The sequence below is a fragment of the Amphiprion ocellaris genome, chromosome 1, assembly GCF_022539595.1.
Source record: "Amphiprion ocellaris isolate individual 3 ecotype Okinawa chromosome 1, ASM2253959v1, whole genome shotgun sequence".
Lineage (NCBI taxonomy): Eukaryota > Metazoa > Chordata > Actinopteri > Pomacentridae > Amphiprion > Amphiprion ocellaris.
Window position 1 is genome coordinate 19,843,993 of NC_072766.1, and position 19,435 is coordinate 19,863,427.

A 19,435-nucleotide genomic window follows, 5' to 3' on the forward strand; every position below is an offset into this window, starting at 1 on the left:
AAGAGCTGCTTGGAAATATTCTCATACTGTCACAAAATCACAATTTTGGACCAGGATCCTGGCGTATTTTGTCACCGTGCTGAAAGCCGACGGTATCGGCATAAGAACACAAGTTCCTGGGTGTGCGGGGACATTTGTCAGTCGTGGTAGTACTATCAGCCACATGCAAGCTTTTCTGCTCTGGAGAGCCCTGATCTATGTTATGGTGCGGCCGTGTGTGTCGGCACTAAAACGCAGGATTTACTGCTACGGTTGCTACCTCAACACTTTACCCACAACACACACGGTCTCAGAGGTTTCCTACCAGTCAATTACATTTTTGTTCCACAGATTTAAGGCACCTGTGAAATGAGGTTCCTATCAGCAGCCTATAGCCTATCTTTGTAGACTGGCTTTATCTAGTGCCGCTGCAGCCTTGCTGCTAGAGGAGATGGGTCTATCTTGTCGAGCTGTGCTGAAAGTAGCTTAGCTGATCGCTGTCCGTGGTACCCACTTGCAGCTTAGCTCCTCTTTGTGTGTAGTTTCTCTGCATATGTGCGCAGCTTTGGATATTAACTCACCCGGTGATAATATATTGCCACACCTGTACCAAAGATGTCTCTCCACACAAATCAACCTTTTAAAAAATGTATACATTCTAATTGTTTGTTGATGAGAATCCATTTGTAATGTTGTTAATATGTCAGTGCTTCCATGAGGGCTCATTATGAAAAGATATGCACTTGTGGTGAACACTAATAGCACTATAAAGCACTCTGAACAAAGCCATCCACCACATACTATGTACTGTGTTCTCAATTAGTGTGCAGGTCCACATTTCTTTTTACTTTAATGTGCTTCAGTTGCTTTTGTTTCACTTCTGCGGGTGTTAGCTTTCAAGTAGGCAGGCAGAACTAAATCAAACAGGTAACATTAAAACTGTGTCCTATGCTGCGTTAGTGATGCAGTAACTGCACATCAACAATGAACAGTCTGTTGTGTCGCTGTAAACAGAGGGGCAATTTGATCTTTCTCTTGTGAACAGCTGTTTTCTGTTTGTAACACATTAGATCATGATTATGCTGCCATTTATCACCCATGGATCAATAGCACAGTAATTACACCTCTGCAGTCTTGCTTATTTAAAGGGCTTGCCCTCTTGCAGTTCGTCTCTAAAACTGCAACATGATACCAACCGCTTACGCCTACCTAATGTCCCGTGACTGCATTGCTGTGTGTGTTAACTTAGGTAGTGTTGTTGATCTGAGGCATCAATTTTACCTAATGCTGATTTTGTTAAAAAATATTCTATCATACTGAGGAATGATCTTCACATTCCAACCTCAAAAACTGAGATGGTTTTGTTTTTTTATGTATTTGTTTTACTGTACACAAAATTTTTGTGCATAGCCATCCTCCCTGAGGTGCATATTGACTCTGTCTCCACTTCTGCATAAACTGTCTGGGAAAAACAGAATCACGATGGCGGACAATGATAATAGTTTAGTTTCCTGACTAAAGTGTGTTTGTTTTGGAGTGATTTCATCCTTTCTAACTCTTGGCCCTCTTGTCATTTTCTCCTTTCAGACACCAGTGCTTTGGATACTCAGGTTTTGTGTCACTGTTTATCATCAGATAATTGGACACTTGTCATTTCCTTGCATGTGCTTTTGTGATGTGTAGTGTGATATTGTGCGTCATATGTACCTGCCTGTATCTGTATGTGTTTGTTTCCTTGAGGGTGAATTAAAGTGATATCTTTGGTATGATAGAGAGTGCAGCATGTGCCTGTGAGCCATCCTGTTGTCACTTTGTGGTGGTTATCCCTTCAGTCATCTTTTTTTTCCTTTTTTTTTTGCTACAGAAAATGATATATGATATGATAATGATATATGCTTCAAATTGGATATTTGGTCAGTGAGGAGGGAGCGTTACACAATAGACAAATTTGGCCTGAAGCACCAAGAGCGGCAAAACTCTCAGTCTTGAGCCCACAAATTACATTGATGTGGAATAACTTGGTCTTTTGCCTGTGGTGCTTCTCTCCCTTCTTCCTTCACTGTACTCCTCCTCTTTAGTCAGTTATCTTGTCCTGAGTTGACCCCCAAATGTGCAGTATTTTTCCCAAATACATTTGTTATGCCGTGTACTTGCACCCACCTTTTCTTGTATTTCTCGTTTTACACCATGTATTTGTTGTCTTTGCAGCCTCGCAGTATTTTGGATCCCAAACTGCTCGGCTTGCAGTCTGGAGGGTGAGTGGTGGTTCACTTCTTGATCTGATGGGTTCACAATTACACGAGTCGGATCTGCTGTGCTGTTTTGAACCTTCATGCTGAGACGCATGTAGCTGAAGTGTTACAGGCGCGCTGTTTCCTTGGCAGGCAGTCGCAATTAAAGTATCACGATCCCTGTTTTGTGACATGCCACACAGAGAAGATGAATTTCCAAAAAGCCTGACTCCTTCGCAACATTTGTGGGACTTCTAATATATCAGACTTTTTAATTGAGAAATGGTTATTTTGAAGGTCGTCATGGGAGGTATATGCAGCCAACTGTTGTTATATTTCATGCAGGACAAAATAGCTAATAATCTTATTTAGCCTCCATTACCCCAACGCATGCCATGACTATGCAGCCATCTGCAGCATGCATTGCCCGTATAGGCAGCGAGAGCCAGGGTCCCTGGGATGAAGCAAAAGACTGTACAGCTGTCACGTTATGTTTCTTTAGGGTCAAACCACTCATGTCGCTGAGAGGGCTGACAGAAAAGCTTGAGGAGCTTTATCTGTGTGGAGGCATTGGGGCCTTGATGTCATGTTGAGGTCATTAGAGAGGCTTTGAGTGACAGTTGAGGTGATGCCACTGAGAGCCTCATGGGAAAAAGGACCAAGAAGGGAAGCAATGAGGGAGCGGCGGAGTGTGCACAAGGGAGTTAGAAGATAGAGAGAGCAAGAGAAGTGGAGCTGAAGTGTTGTAGACTGAGAATGCTGAAGTGGAGTCCGTTGTCTGCATAGCTTTCACCGCACTGGGCCCTCATTATTCAGTGAGTCTCACAGTGTGCTCTCATAGAATGTAAAATAAATCTAGTAACGTGAAATATGCATTAATAACAAGCATCACAGCCGCTATAGTCTGTAAAAATTGAGATAACATTGTAGAGGGGGAGTCTATAGGTGCAGTGGAAGGTGAGGGGGATTACTGGAAAACCTAGTGTAGGTGGTCAGCACAATGCAAAGCGAAGAGGAAGGGGGCAGGACAGGTTAGGAAGGAGGCATGATCCATGGTGTTTGCCGGCTGTGTAAATCAAGGCCCCCCTTTCACCGTAGTAATGTCTCCCACAGCATGGCATTATTATGATATTAATACACCTTAAATCTGTCTGCTTCTCCAGGGCTGGCAGTATTCTTTATGGTATTGACAGCATGCCAGATTTACGCCGCAAGAGGACAGTGCCTCTTGTCCGAGACCTGGTGAGTCATCTGCCTCAACAAGGTTATGTGTGATTTATGTGATATCTATCCAGGTGACCCCATGTTACACCACTGTTGTGGAATCTAACTCTGTGTGAGTATGGACCCCTGCTGAGGACAATAATATCTTTACTAGCAACCTGATAAAATGTGATTGTACCTTAGAGTGGCAGCGTTTGTTATTCTCAATATATAATATCCTTATTTACAACATCGTACTTATTAAACACAACTTGATATGGTTTTGTAATTTTACTTCTGATTGTTGCAGCATATGATGTGATGATTTAAAATATATAGAATTTAAAATGTCACAAATCCCTACTAAGTAGCTGATTGGCAATAAAAAGCAACCACTTAAAACTCTGACTGTTCTGTTTAGAGCACTGCCTTGTGGGAATGTTAAATGTAACCTTACCCATAACTCTGCTGCTTGATTAATTAGTCTAGAGAGGGTGTTTAAGACAGCGCATCACAGTGATGCTCCACCATTTGTTTTTATTGCACCATAATGTGTCATAACATATCCCACAGAGAGTCCGGTTGCAGTGAAGTCCACTTTAGCACTGTGCCACATGGTTAGCCTTTGTGAAAGACAACAGTCTGTTGTGATGCCAGCGATATTCATGTCTGTTTATAACTGTTTGTCCATTATGTGCTGCACAGTATGTCTGTCTTGTGTATGTTCGTTTCTCATCTTCATGTATTTTAGCCGAAACAGTGGAAATATTAACACAACTCTTTAAAATTAACACTCTTAAAAAAACAATCTGTTTAATATTCTTTACACATTTGACCCTTTTTAGAATTTATTTGAAATAATACAAAGTGCATTTGGTGCAAATGATAATGCAGCTTGATGTCATACACATAGATGCTGATGAATGTTTATATCACGGTGAACAACATGAGTTGATGCTGTATTTGTCCATATCTCTCATGAAATTAATAACCAACAATGTCTTGGTAAGTATGGGTTGTCGTTTTAAACTTTTTAATTTTTAATTTTTTTGGATTTTGCGTGTATATTTGCCATTCCTACATAGACCCATAACAGCTATGGGTAATATTTTTCAGTGAGTTGTCAGATTTCAGCCTCGCCGATGCCCGACATTTTTCTTCCTTATCCTGTTGCTCGGCAGGTGTCGCAAAATTGTACTGAACTTGAAATGTTGACAACTCAGCCCAAAAATATATCCGAGAGACTTCATTGACTTCTGATTTAACTGTGTGAGGCTTTTAAATCATGTAAAAGTGACACTGGGCAAGCCTTTTACACGTGGGATGAAGTCAGTAGTCAGCAAACTAATTGGTCCCCTTTCATGCCTCTCCTTTGTCAATGTTCCCCATTTGCTGTGTGATTGCTTCAGGGCAGCAACAGCGTTTGATTGGAATGGACAGCAGGGTTCCCCCACATTATGGCGGGGTGCAAAAACATAAATAACAACAAAAAAGTTGAAAATCGATTCCCAAAGCACTGAATGCTACATTATAGCTGAGTTGATAATATCTGGTCACAGGGTCTTATTGTATTGCCCGCAGCAACCTCAGCAGTGCTGGTGCATGTTGATAAACTTACATCAACACTCACAGTTCATGTAGAGGTCACGTTCCCTCCTACATTCTCCATGGCTTCCATGGATCTTTACCATAGCTGGGCTGTACAGACAAGAGGGTCGTGGTAAAGACTGATCCAATATTGTCAGCTGTCCATGTCTGCATTCCTCTGTTACGTAACTTCCCTCAGTATGGGATAAATGTTTATCAATCTCTGCTCACCCAGACTCAATGGATCTTAATATAAAAGCTAATTTATGTAAATGTGTGTTTCTGTGTGCGTGTGCTGTTCCCTGTTTGTGTTTGTGAGAGTGCCGTGTGTGGGTGTGCTCTGGTTTACATTCGAGTAACTGTCTGTGCAGATGTGTATGTGTGTGTGTGTGTGTGTCTTTGTTTTTGTAAGTGTGTGTGAGTGTGAGTTGGTGTCGTGCAGTACATCTGGCTTCACCCATACATGAGTGTGTGTCTTGTGTTTCTCTGTTTGTGTCAAACTAATGTGCAGAGCAGACAGCAGAAAATATGATCAAAGCTTCATCCAACAGAGAACTGAATATAAGTGCCAAGCATGACTGCAGTTTAGTAACTTCCAATGCATGAGTGGATAAAGAATCATGCAGCGGCTGTATAATCTCTCTTGATGAATACTTGAATCTTTCTAGAGCTCTATGCCTTAACCAGCAGTCCTGCATGGCAGTTGAGACACCTATGCGCTCAGTATGGATAATAAATTCAATTCCTCTGCTGTTTGTGCTTTCAGCCTTCACCTTTTCCACTTCTCGTCTAATTCAATTTCTTGTTTTTTTCTTTCATTCTCTATTCGTGACCTCTTGGAAATAACAGGCTTTGGTAAGCTTACTTTTTCTGTGTGTTAGTGCATCAGTTTTCTGTTTTGATATATTGGTTTTGAATTTAACTACCAAACTACATGTTTTTGTGCTAATCATTTGTGCTCATGGCTTATCTGCCTTTTACCAAATATCCCCACTCATTCAAAAGCTGTTGAACTCTCTATAGCTGTGTGTTCTACATGCCGCTGTGTATAAATCCATTGAGATGCTGCATAAAAGCACCGATAGGTAAAATGGGTCGGGGAATTTAATCCCTCTTCTTGATCTCAATTTTCCTCTTCTTCCCTCAGACCCTCACTGCTCGAAAGGCAGGCATCTCGTTCGCTCTGGTGAACCGGTCCACCCTGAATAACGAGGACCTGGTGAGTACACGGACATCATTGTGTGGTTACTGTGCAGTCTTGGTGGGTAATGAAGGGTTCTGCAGGCACGAGGGACGCGTGTTCTCATTATTTTTTAGGGCGGTGTTTGGAGAAGAGGGTGCTGGAATACTGGCAAACTTTTATAGCTGTGCTGTTTGCTGCAGCCATTGTACTTGAGGGTGTGGAGCCATGTTGCCAGGAACACAGGGTTCCACAATCTCCCTGTCTCTCTGTCTGAAATACATACTGCAGTTTATAAAATTGGTCTCTGTGGTCAGTTAATCATTCTCTGTGCTGTGCTCCTTCTGTCAGATAATTTGGCTGAGTTCAGAAATCAAGGAATGGTCCTATCGTTTTATTTAGACCGTGTGCTGCAATTAATAATAAGCACTGTACACTGAGGATGACTGAGCTTTGGAAAGGGCAGAATGTCTCAGTCGATGGTGTGAGACACTTTTGTGTTGACCTCTAAAGCTCTCTCTGCATTAATTGATTGCAATTCTTCCCTCCCAGAGGGAAGACCGCGTAACAGGAGGCAAACAGCAGGAGAAGGCGGTTTCTCAGCAAGACAAACAAGCAGACAATTTCATATTCGCTGATGTGCAACAAGGGGCTGCCTAAGCCGACAAGATTACCGGATTCAAATGTACCCTGTACATATTGCACAAAGATTTCATCGTTTCAAGAGACCATAAATGTGGCATTGAATTTGTGTGCATGGATTTGTCTACATGTTCATAGAACCTATTGGTTTCATACACTTGACTTGCTCCTAATGGTCCACATGTCCAGTTGCCCTTTGGTGACAGAATCTTGATTGCTTACTAATAGTCCCGCTTTTGATCAAAGGAGCTTTAGGGATGAACAACTCATGTCCTAGATGAGGGAGAAATGACGTGAGCGATGCATTATGTTAACTGGTGTATAAAAAGGGCCATTTCTTGGGTAACTTTGGAAAGTGTGCTGCAGCGGTAAATAAGGACCTGAACTTCAGGGACAGATATCCCATATTGTTATTAGGAGAAAACAAAAAAAGAGTTTAATAATTGGTCGAGGGTAGCTGACTTCTAAGCAGAGCTGTAGATTGTGTGGTCTTGGTAAGTAGGACGAGCAGATGTCAGAGTTTCATCTGCTGCATTAAGTCCACGAGAGTGCTTCACTGCGAGAACTGCTCAGTAAACAACCATATGCTGTTTAAGAGTGCGGAGGAGTTAAGAAAAGAGAGGAGAACGGATGAGGAAAGGAAGGGCGAGAAAAGAACAAAAATTAGGAGGGAATGAGTGAAGATCAGAACAGAGAGGGATTTGTCATCATGACCCCTCTGGCCCTGATGCCTCTGCTTAGGCAGCCATGTTGAACAATCTGCCCTCCCTGCAGAAATGTTTGAATCCATTTGTGCTTTCTTCTTCCATCTTCTTTTCATTTCATGTATTCACTCTCTCTTCCACTATTTAACTTTTCATTTTGATATATTGTAATTCAATTATTTGATTAAAGTGTCTCTGACTGCCGTTGCTAACATATAGACCGCTCCCTTTTTCCTAATGTAATTCTCTTTGTGCGTCATGTTTCCCATGTATTTGCTTTTTAGAGCAGAAAGGAACATTATGTGGGGGCCCGTTAACTGCCCGTGTGTCCGCGCAATGTTCCGAGCTGCATGTGATCTGTCCACCAGAGCCTTTTAACGGTCACTGTCAACATAAAGTGAGGCCATGATTACCTGCTGAGACAAGCCAGGGAGTTTTATAAAGGAAGAAGGAAGCTACGACCTGACATGGGTCAGCGAGTATCTGGAAATGAGATGTGATGTGTAACTATAAGTCAGTTCAGATATCATCAAGCAGGTTGTTAGCTGCAAAATAATACTGTATTGATTTTAAATTACTTCTCCATGATTTCAATCTCAGTAAGTCTGACTGGTTTTGTGAATCTTGCTGTGCAGAAAGGCTATGTAGATGTAATTTAAAATAGTTGCAAGTGTCTTAGTTGCATGCCAAGGTCATGCGGCTTGAAAAGAAATACACGGATTCCTTGTTAGGGACAGTAGAGTAGTTAACGCGTAAGATTAGAGGTGTAGAAGGCTGGAACAGGGTGTGCAGGAGGGGGAATGGACGTGTCAATGAAGAAGTTGACAAGGACAATAGGTGGTGAATTGGAAAGGAGTGCTGAAAGGAGGAGGAGAGATTAGATTCCTCCCCGTCATGTTGCTCTCAGGCACAGGCTGCAGCTGTCAATCAATTCTAGCAGTGTACAGCACAAAATCACCAGGGTTACCTCACAGTGTAACACATGGGACTCACACATGCAGCACTCGCCTCACATCTACTGCACAGTGTGACGTGCAGTGTCAGGGCTGACAGTGAGGAGATAGGGAGAGTTAAGGAAATGCAAGAAGACAGAAACGGACAGTGCGTGGTCATGAAACTAATGGTAAAATGTTAGTAATGCAATCATCAAAGAGGGGCACAAAAGCAGACTGAGACATCCACCCTGCAAGAAAGAGCGCTATCGCAGGTCCTTCAGTCCATCTGCTATAAGACTTTACAACATCAGCATCACTGGCTGATGTTAACATAAACTGGACTATATCATTACCACCCCAAACCATAAAATTTGCACTGACATTCTTGCACTGCACATCTCTGCACTTTTAAACTTTATTTTTATTTTTATTTTTTCTGTTAAGCCACTTTACCCTCATCTGTCACCCTTGTATATATTGTAAATATTATTACTATTGTTCTATTATTATTTTATTCTTATCACTACGTCTACTGTTACATAAGCTGCTGTAACAATGTAAATTTCCCCTGGAGTGGGGAGAAATAAAGAACTTTATCTTATCTTATCTTATCTTATCTTAAAATTGAGAAGATCAGTTTTGCAATGCATGCTAGGCAGCAATCAAAACAATTAGGTGGGCAAAATACAAGCTGCAAATATATATTTACCTGATAAGTCAACTCACTGAGAAAAACTGCAAGCGGGAGCTCTCAGAGGTTTCCCAAGCTCGTAGAGATTTTGACTCACTCATTTCCTGCGGGCTATGTCAGTATTCGACAGCTTAGTATTAAATTCGTGAGGAGCAGGCTTGCGGGAGTGGCCCTTGTCTCGCTTGTGTGTAAGTTGTGGATAAATCTCAGACATCTGCTTCATCTCATCGTCAGATTAAAAGGGAAATCTCTCCGTCTCCCTGTTTGTTTCATTAGAGGCCCTCAAGGGTTCAGCAGCCTCTCTGTTGTATCAGCAAAGTTTCACAATGTTAGATAGCCTTGTTGTCCTGTCATCTGGTGTCATTTAATCATCCCTGCAAGTGCTTGTGTCTGTCAGAGTAGGCACGCAGTGCAGTGGTCTCGGCAAAGTGCAGAGCTACTATTCAGGTGTTAAAGCACATTGTCAACACACTGTGGGGCTGGCAGCAAGGGGAGGGGCAGGGGAGACGGGGTGAGGAGTGGAGCTCAGTGGAGAACAAGTACCTCTCGAAGATTTATTTAACTGCCATACATCTCCTTCTCTTTCTCTGTCATTGTCTCTCTCTCTCTCTCTCTCCCTCTCTCAATCTGGATAATGCTCACTTTTAAAAACCTTATTTACAACATCCATTGATTCTGCCTTCAAGAACTGGCAAGTCCTTCCCCGTTTTCTAGTCCTTGTGGATGGCAAGGCTCCTGCAGTAAAGCATTCAGTCTGAAGAGGCTTCTGTTACACAGCAATCAGTCTAGACAGCCCCTTCTTTAGTATTTGGTTTTGGAGGGGCTTTTGTCAGGAAACCACTCAATGGGAGCAAAGCCTGTGGGCTGAGGATGCTGTTAATCTAAGCTTAATGAGATATAGGACTGACTTACTCTCATGCAGCTGACCTCTCCATTGATGAGGAGGTAATCAGAAAAGGGATCAAGAAAACCTCCTGCAAGTTATCTCTTAGAAAGTGTAATCTGTTGGGTCAGTTTCACTAAGAAACGAAATTTGAAATTGCTGCAGCACTGAATGATGCTGGAGCCGAGTCAGGTTATATAATTGCCTAAATTAATGCAGGCGTCAATTTCATCCAGCTCAAAATCCATCTTACTTTGAATTGAATCTACTGAGGCTGTGTTTCAATTAAACCTATGAACATTGACAAAAAAAACTTTGTTAATGATATAAGGCTGTTGTGTTCCCTCAGCAGGTGAACAGTATTTCTCTTTTTGAGTACTGATCTCAAGATGTGAACATTTCTAAAAAGCAATTTCAGTACTCCTTTGTCTTTTATGAACTTTTGATGTTGTTATGAAATCTTATCTTCACTAGCATCTGGTGCCATGAAAGTTTTAAAAACATCAGCTGCAACTCTTCTGCTTTTCTATTTTTTCTATCATTGCCTTCATACCTTAATTTATTGATGAGTTTTTAATGCCCTCTTTTTCTTTCAGAAACTTCATGTCTTCAAGAAGACTCTCCAGGCACTGATCTACCCAATTTCATCTACAACACCCCATAACTTTGAGGTTTGGACAGCTACCGCGCCCACCTACTGTCATGAGTGTGAGGGTCTGCTGTGGGGCATCGCCCGCCAGGGGATGCGCTGCTCAGAGTGTGGCGTTAAATGTCACGAGAAGTGCCAGGACCTGCTTAATGCAGACTGTTTACAAAGTAAGGACGTGGATGCTTTTTTCAATCAGCACACTGACGGCCATGTTTTTCTGTTACATCCAATAATGCTTTTATGTAAGGTCAAACTCAAAGGCATGTGCTCACAAATGTTCCATTATGAATGTAGTGGTTTATGGCTGTGCATGTGTGTGTTTGAGTGAGAGAGCGAGCAAATGTGATTCTCATTCTGTTACCTGTTGAAATTTTACAGATAGATTTTTATTTGCTCTGCTGACTCACAGTTATGTCATAGTTAAATTCTGTCAAATCTAAATGGTGTATCTGAGAATCTGATAAATGTAGTCTATGTTATTGTGGTTATTCTTTTTGGTAAAAATGTTCGTCTCCCATACATGATTTAATATGTATTTTTAGACGTTTTTCTGCCTTTATTGAGGGAGTGAGGGAGACAGTGGAGAGAGGCAGGAATTATGGGGGAAGAGAGCAGGGGTATGACAGGCAGTAAATGGTCCAGCTGGCTGGGGATCCAGTTGGGAACTCACTGCTTAGAACACTGGCGCTCATATGGTATGCGTCCTCACCACTCAGCTATCAGGTCGCCCCCTCCCCCATATTTCTATAAATACAGCTATTATACAGTAAGTCCTACAGTATGCGTGAATGCTATCATGATGGTTTGTGTAACACATATTATGCATGTCCTTGTACTCATTGCTACATGGGGCCTTTACAACGCTCCCTCAATCACTGGTTCTCATTACAATCTCCAATCAGCTTTTTCAATCAGTCACATCCCTGTTGTTCTAGTGTAGACTAATAGGAACAATGTGACATGGAGGCTTCAGGATGATGCTCACGGCAATCCTCGCACACTCTAAGTGGATTAGCTACACCCTGGCTGTTTTAAAAGTCAATGTTTTTCCAACGCCTTCGTACCAACATAGCAATGTTTTATAGTTCAAACTGCGATTCATCTTTATCACGTTTCAATCTGCGCTCATGAAGGCAATGCAGATACGCGATGCCCTGATCAGATATAGAAAATTCACCATCACATGTGCCTCTTTTGTCTTGCAGACACGCGCTCACATAAGAAACACACACATACAAACCAACACTGAAGCATGACTTTGTGATTTCTCATTTTGCACAAGCTCAGAATTGCAGAGACGCACATTGAATCTAATGAGTTGCTGGATGTGCACTCCCACTCACACTGCAGTGTTTTAGAAAATCAAGGTTGGCTAAACCTCCTTGTTGAAATAAAATGTGGTCTGTACATATGAGAAATAACCTTTTCTATGGGCATTAGATTTACAGCCTAAACTCGGCTTTTTTTCAGGGGCCGTGGAAAAGAGCTCCAAGCACGGGGCTGAAGACAAGACCCAGAATATCATCATGGCTATGAAGGAACGCATGAAGATCAGGGAGAAGAATCGTCCCGAAGTGTTCGAGGTTATCCAGGAGATGTTCCATGTCACTAAAGAGGACTTCACCAGCCAGCTGAAGACGGCCAAGCAGGCTGTGCTAGATGGAACCTCCAAATGGTCTGCAAAAATCAGCATCACAGGTTAGCCTGGTTGATTGTATGAGAAAAGTTCAGTCCTCACACCATCCACTTAAGTTTTTATTATCTCTCATTTACACGTCAGCTGAAATGTAAGACGTGTTTTGTGGCAAGTGATGTCTTAATACTGTGGCGTGGGTCTGCTGCCCTGTGGACCATGACCCTTTACTCCCATACTAAATCAACAAAACTGCCATTAGTCTTCCCAAATGACAAACACTGTTATTCTAATTAGTATTTGCTTGTTATTAACCTCAAGATCTTGGCCATTAACCTTTGACACCGAACCACAAACAACAGAGCACTTTTAATCAGATATAGAAATAGAAATTGATTAGGTAGTTTGAGGAGAGCTAATTTGTTGATAACACCTTGAAGGTTTTTACTGCAGACACAAAATTATGATTTTTTTTTTTTTTTTTGGTCCATTATGTAGCGACTGTAAAATTAGGACACAAATTCTTACATTCCTCTGCAATCTCTGTGACTTGTCTACCCAAGTAATGGCACATTTTTGATAACACTTGATTTTTTTTACATGGCAGTCTAATGAAAACAAGATAAAAGTTGAGCAGTAGTAGAGTTTATCAAATGTGCTTGCCAAATGTTAAGTGGTGGCACTTTAAATGCAAAGCTCCTGAGACGCCTTAATAGAAGAGGCTACGTCGACATATTATTATAGTTGAACAACACCTACTGCAACTGAAAGAGACATGTATGTCCTTTTTCGCTTGCTAGCTTCCTAACTGGTTCTATAGCTCCACTGAAAGAACTTTGCAGATGTACTTTGGAGCTGATTCCTCCAGAGCTGCACCTCAAGCTCTATCAGAGATGCCAATCAAGATGTCGTGCCCATGAGTGCAATTTGACAATATAACACCTCACAGCATGTTCACATGTTTAGATGCTTTATTACACATGGATTCTACTCTTTTTGGGAGATGATTAGTTGCTTAGGTTGCTTAATGATTAGATGTATTTGCCAACTCAGATAGTACTTTTTCTCATCTTCGTGTCTTCAAAGCACAATTTATGGGAACCAGTCTTCTTCCTTTTCTTACCTAACCTCTTTTGTCTTTGTTTACCAGCCCTCTTAGTGGGAAGTAGTACAACTAAACCCCATTTTCATATTGAAGTCTAATTTTGGTGCCGTTTTTCATAACCTATTTGATTACATAACCTCAGTTGTTTATCCCTATGACTGTTATATTTTTCTTTGATGCAACACGGCTTAGTTTCCAGTGTTCATATTAGCTTTATAAGCATTTTAATAGAAAACCATAAACTGTAAATATGCAGAACTGTGCAAGGATTTTAGGCACTCATTCAGGGCAGAACTTTCTCTTTATTTATTAAAGATAGTTCTTTATCTGCCTGGCTTGGGGTTGTAGTAGATTTATTCCATGTTATATCTAGTTAAGTGGCCCCTGAAAGAAGGTCACAATGTGATACTGTAACCTCGCAATGGAGCCGAGTCGATCTCTGTGGTAACTCTGCCAGGTCCAGCACATTTATTGCTCACCTTGCATTTCTCTCAGTGTCAATACAGCAGAAAGAAATAGCAACAGAGAAGGAGGGAGACAAATAGAGATGGAGGTGAAAAGTAGTAGCATGGAGAGGGAAAGGACTGGAAGAGTAAAAAAAGAAGAAAGATAGGAAAAGTGAGTGAAAGAGACGTGACAAAGACCCAGGGTTACTTCAGCCAATTTTCTGGGGGATTATTGAACGCCCCATTTTAGAGTGTACGTATTGAGTTGTTATTTATTTGATCATTCATTAGATAAAAACAGCCTGGCATTGACTATGGAGCACAGAGTGACCATGAGGTATTCTGTGTCTGGTAAAGGTGTAGAGTAAATATGAACCATGATCACAAATGTTCTAATTTTATCATTTCAATGCTTCAGTGCTGATCTGAATCACTATTCTCCTCACGGACTGAACGGACTCATATGATCACAGCTTAATGGACAAAGCTGAGATATATTCATGATTCAAATGAGGTAATAGGCGATGATGACGTACAATCGGTCCTCAAAGACACTCATGGTACAGCAGCTGTTCCCGGAGATGTAATATGTCACTGTCTCGGACCACTCCCTTTACTACAGGAGTCATTTTATTTGGAGTACTCCTGGAGCAAGTAGGCCATGATTCCCCCAAAACCTCTATATCCTGCCCACCAACTCCTGTCAGCATTGAGCTGAGGGTATATGTACCCTGAATTATTTAGACTGTCACTTATGCATATTTAATGCAGCAGTGTCCTTTTTCCCTTTTATGGCGCGGTGAAATACTACTGTCTCTCCTTCTCTGCACCTTCCTCTGTGTGGAAGTGAGATTCTGAATCAGCTAAACCAAGTGTTAGCCCAGCATGGGCATGCTGTAGCAGTGGGCACGCTCACGGCGCTGGGATCAACCTACAGTCTGGATATAGGAACAGATAAATCATAGATATACTGAAGATATACAAAAAAAAAAGCATAAATAATGACTGTTGTCAATTTACCAAAGAGCTGCATTGCTGCATTAGCTATTGCAAACCAAGTGTGGCACTGCTAGTGTTCTTTTATTCACTATTTTTCTTCAGGGTTTGCTGTAATTCAGCAGCAGATGCTGGCTGGCACAAATACACGGATCAAATATGCATGAGGTTGATTTTTTCACTTCTTAATCGAAATATCTCAATAACTATTGAATTTGCTGTAAAATTTGATATATACACTGATGTTCCTTGGGAGATTAATTATAATAACTTTAGTCTACTGGCTGCTCATTACCAAATATGACCAAATAACTACAAAACATTCCTATGGGGTTCAGCTTATTTAGTAATTAGTTCTAGTAAATGTTTATGTGCCAACACACTAAAGCACCAAGGTGGAGATAGTAAATATTAAACATAGCAGAATATTATGTGCACCCACACGTTACATTATGTTTGTCAGTTTTGTGACTCATTGCAATTGGATACCTTGAATGCAGATTCAGCAGACTTTTTTTTTATTATTATTATTTATTAATCACTGCAGGCAAAAGATCTTCAGGTTATTTTATCTATAAGAACCGAAGAATAAGTGATATCTGAGTGAAGTTATGGGATTGCCCTGTAATCTGTTCAAACATTAAACCCTCAAATTTTCTGTTAGTGGATCAAGAGCACGTACAATCTGTTATCAAGTGCAGAGTTATTACTGCATGTAAAATATTAAGACAAGATGATTAGGTACATTTGCCACCGATTTGTCCAATTTACAGATAATTTTCCCATAAAAATCCTGTCAGCAGCAGCCAAGTGAACGCAGGTACAAAAATACACTTCTGAGTTTTAACACTGAACTTTCATCATGAAACTCTTGAGCTGTGTTGCCTGTATCAACGAACTGAAGGATGCTATTACAGAATCGATGAATAAAAGTCTGTTTTGCAAATAGCTTACTTTTCTGTATGGTTTTTAGTAAAATCAACACATTCTGAAGAATAGACATAAGCTTGTACATCGCGTATGGAATAAAAATATTTCACGTAAAAGGCTTGTTCTTGTATCCATCAGTGAACATGAACTGCACTACAGAGCCAAACACTGCTGCCGTTGTCTGATCTTTCTTCTGTAAAAGTAGTGATACAGCATCTTAAAAACATTCCTTTATCGCAAATCCTGCATTAAAAAAGTCTGCTTTCTTCACAACACTCAATGCTTCTACATTTCTGATAGTCGTTATACTCAGATAAAGTAGCAGCTGCACATGGTAGTGAGACGTTGGAAAAATGGAGCTGCAAAGAGACACACAGCGCAGCATGTTGCCATCGACTACAGGCTTTATAGCGAAGAAAGAGACATCCTGTAACAGATATTGAATGTTATCCTAATAAATTGCTTGTGAAACGCCAGATAACATACAGTGCTGCTCACGACAGCAAATCTGACTGGTGTTATTTACTCCAGCTGACATCTCACATTGAGTTTTTGCCCCTCAACAAGTCCAGAATGGTGTATTGTGAAAAATACAGCAGTAGCACACTTGGCTAGAGTAGACCAATGCCTCCTTGTTGTGATTTTAAAAGCAACATGACTTTGTAGATCAGTGATCCTATAACTAATTTCAGGTGAAGTGACAATGGGTAAAATCACAATTTCAGAACCTTAAGATCATCATATATGCTTCATTGTGTGGAGTACATGACAATTAATTCTTCTCTAACTGTGTTTTGTGGTTCCAGTCATGAGTGCACAGGGTTTACAGGCCAAGGACAAAACTGGCTCCAGCGACCCTTACGTCACCGTCCAGGTGGGAAAGACCAAACGCCGAACGAAGACCATCTTTGGCAACCTCAACCCGGTCTGGGATGAGAAATTCTACTTGTGAGTGCTCTCTATTAATTTAATCTCCAGATAATCCCTACTAAGATTAGGAATCATGTATTCAAGCAATTCTTGAGACATCACCAAATAAGTAAGTTTTTTCTTTATTACTGATTCTTTCTTAATAGCTCAGGCAGGACATGTTAGGACAACTGAGGTAGCATTCACTTGTTGTCATAGTTACAGTGATGCCGTGCCGCTATCAGACGTCATGCAGCTATCTCAGTGGGAAATCCATGACAAATCCGTGCATCCAGACTATAGGCCGTATCACTGCCAAAATCTAATGAGGTGGTCCTTGTGTCATTTGTCCGTTTTTGAGTAATGTTGTGCACAGACGGAAGGATTCACATACACCGATCCTCACACTCCGCCGCATTCCTTGGCGGAGTAATTATGCACACTTGTGAATTGTATCTAAAAGGAAGTAGTAATCTTTGGATTCCCAAATAGACAGTTTTGGAAATGTGGAAAGTTGGAGCTTTTACGAACCATGTGAGAAATGTGCTTTGCTTAGCTTAATGGATGTTATCTTTGTTTAGAGGGATGCCAGAACTGAAAATAAGAACCAGGCTGAAAAACACAGTGCAATTTCCTCTTAGGAGCTGCAGAGGTTAACCCAGACCTGGTTGAAAAATAGTATTTGTCAGTAGTTTTTAGTGGTTGTTCTGCTCCGCCTCGAGCAGCGGATGTGTAAGTTTTCTGCCTCAGGACATTCCAAATAGGAAGAGCAAAGGTGTTCAAAACTGACGTGTTAATGCCACAGTCAGATATTCAACTCGCATAGATCTGTCTGTTAAAACAAACAAAAATAGTGTGGACATGTAATTTGACCCAAGTCTGCCTCCAACCCACCAGGCATCAGCAAAGGCTTTGCATTATATAATTATTTTTAGCTCTTTTTTTTCCTGTTCAACTGTAATCCTATGGTGATGGCACACTGGGCAAATGTGAGAGAATCAGGGAGGGTTTGTCGTGTGGATATAAACCAAAGAGAGAGCAGCTAATGGCATTTTTGAAGTTTATGGCAGCACTGACTTTTCCAGCATCATTCCTCTGGATATTTTTTCCTATACTGTTAGCTCAAATTCATGTCAGAAACGATATAATTATGCTATTTAGAGTCAAAGTGTGTTTCTCTCCCCTTTCAAAACTCTTGGAATTAGTGCTGCTACACTCATTTTCAATACGTTTCACAGCACATCTGTGGACTTGTGTTCTACTGAGATTTTCTAAATGTTTGTGTTGCGTCTCCTAAGTCAGTTACAGACAAGACTCCACACCTGTAATGAGACTCCAGTGGTGGCTGTAATAAAACTCTTTCCTTTTACTACAGGGATGTAGATTAATAGAGCGATACATTACTGTGTGCTTGGCAGAGAGCAAAGTCCTGGACGAGCGCAGCTGCAGCAGCCAGTGTTTCCCCTGGAAAGGGATTAGTTAAAAAAAAACACACTGCAGATACTGTTTTTTCGGCCTGTCACACCCAAGATGTCATTAGAACAAAATGTAATCTGTTGCTTTTAAATCCAGAGCTGAACAGTCTGACCCCGTCTGAATTGCTTTGGCCACCTCTGTTCTATTTAGCAGCGTCATTACTGTGGAGCATCTGTCAGCTGTATATATGAAAGAGGGAAAAAGGAGAAGACATGGACATTTTACAGTAGAAATGTATTACAAATATATAATCTGCGCTTTGAATGCCACACTTTCATTCTTTTGCTGAAGCATTCAGCTCTCCCCTGATAATTTTAGCATGCAATGGGAGAGAGAGAGAGAGAACACAGAGATGCAGAATAAAGGTCATGGAATATCTTGGGGTAATTCTTCCTGCCAGGCAGAAAGCCCTTCTTCACTCATAAATACACACTCACACATACACAACCATGCGCACACACTAGAAATCTCACTTTCTTTTATGTAAATCGAGACAAGAATGGTTCTCTATATGTTACTTAGAGAAGATCTGGAAGTACATGTGTGTTGGCACTTATGTTTATGCTTCGATTGTGCACTTGACTGCCATCCCGCTCTGCTGAATACCACAAGCAGATGAGCTGTCACTGAATATGCCATTGCCGCTGTTGGTATTTGTGTTGTAGTGATTGTTTTGACCTGCCGTTACTGTCTTCCAACTCGCAGCGAATGTCACAACGCCACTGATCGCATCAAGGTGCGAGTATGGGACGAGGATGATGACATCAAGTCACGGGTGAAGCAACATTTCAAGCGGGAGTCAGACGATTTCCTGGGCCAGACCATCATTGAGGTTCGCACTCTCAGCGGAGAAATGGATGTCTGGTATAATCTAGGTATGCTACCCATTTGATCTCACAATATTCTTACATGAGATTATCTGAAAATGATGGTGGCAGGTATTCTAATGATAAAATGATTACATTGTGCGATAGATTGGAATATATCACAGATATAATGCTAGAGTTTTGGGATTGATTCCAAAATAGAAGTATAACTTTTTCCATTTAACAGATGCATCGCCAGACTCTAAAATGTTAAATGTCAAGACAGAAGTGCCTATAGAAAGTTTTAGACTGGCAAAGGAAGCATTTAAATCTGTGACTAGAAAATAAATGGCTGCAACAACACATTCTGATTTTCATCTTCGATTGGTTTCCCAAGTATTTTCTTGATTAATTGTTTAGTAATTAAATGTTAAAACCCAGTGAAAAAAA

General features: G+C 41.0%; 1 protein-coding gene across 3 annotated transcripts in view; it reads left to right on the plus strand.

Moving 5' to 3' along the window:
- Positions 1-19,435, plus strand: part of LOC111562838 (protein unc-13 homolog C) — a 118,137-nt gene that overhangs the window by 26,078 nt on the left and 72,624 nt on the right. For 2 of the 3 annotated variants that reach the window (XM_055009273.1, XM_055009280.1), the window contains exons 3-10: positions 1,567-1,589; positions 2,188-2,234; positions 3,374-3,452; positions 6,148-6,219; positions 10,632-10,851; positions 12,155-12,382; positions 16,601-16,742; positions 18,885-19,054. In XM_055009273.1, the coding sequence (XP_054865248.1) occupies positions 1,567-1,589; positions 2,188-2,234; positions 3,374-3,452; positions 6,148-6,219; positions 10,632-10,851; positions 12,155-12,382; positions 16,601-16,742; positions 18,885-19,054 (981 nt within the window). The remainder of the gene's footprint in view (positions 1-1,566; positions 1,590-2,187; positions 2,235-3,373; positions 3,453-6,147; positions 6,220-10,631; positions 10,852-12,154; positions 12,383-16,600; positions 16,743-18,884; positions 19,055-19,435) is intronic. The other variant, XM_035944146.2, reaches the window with a different exon arrangement.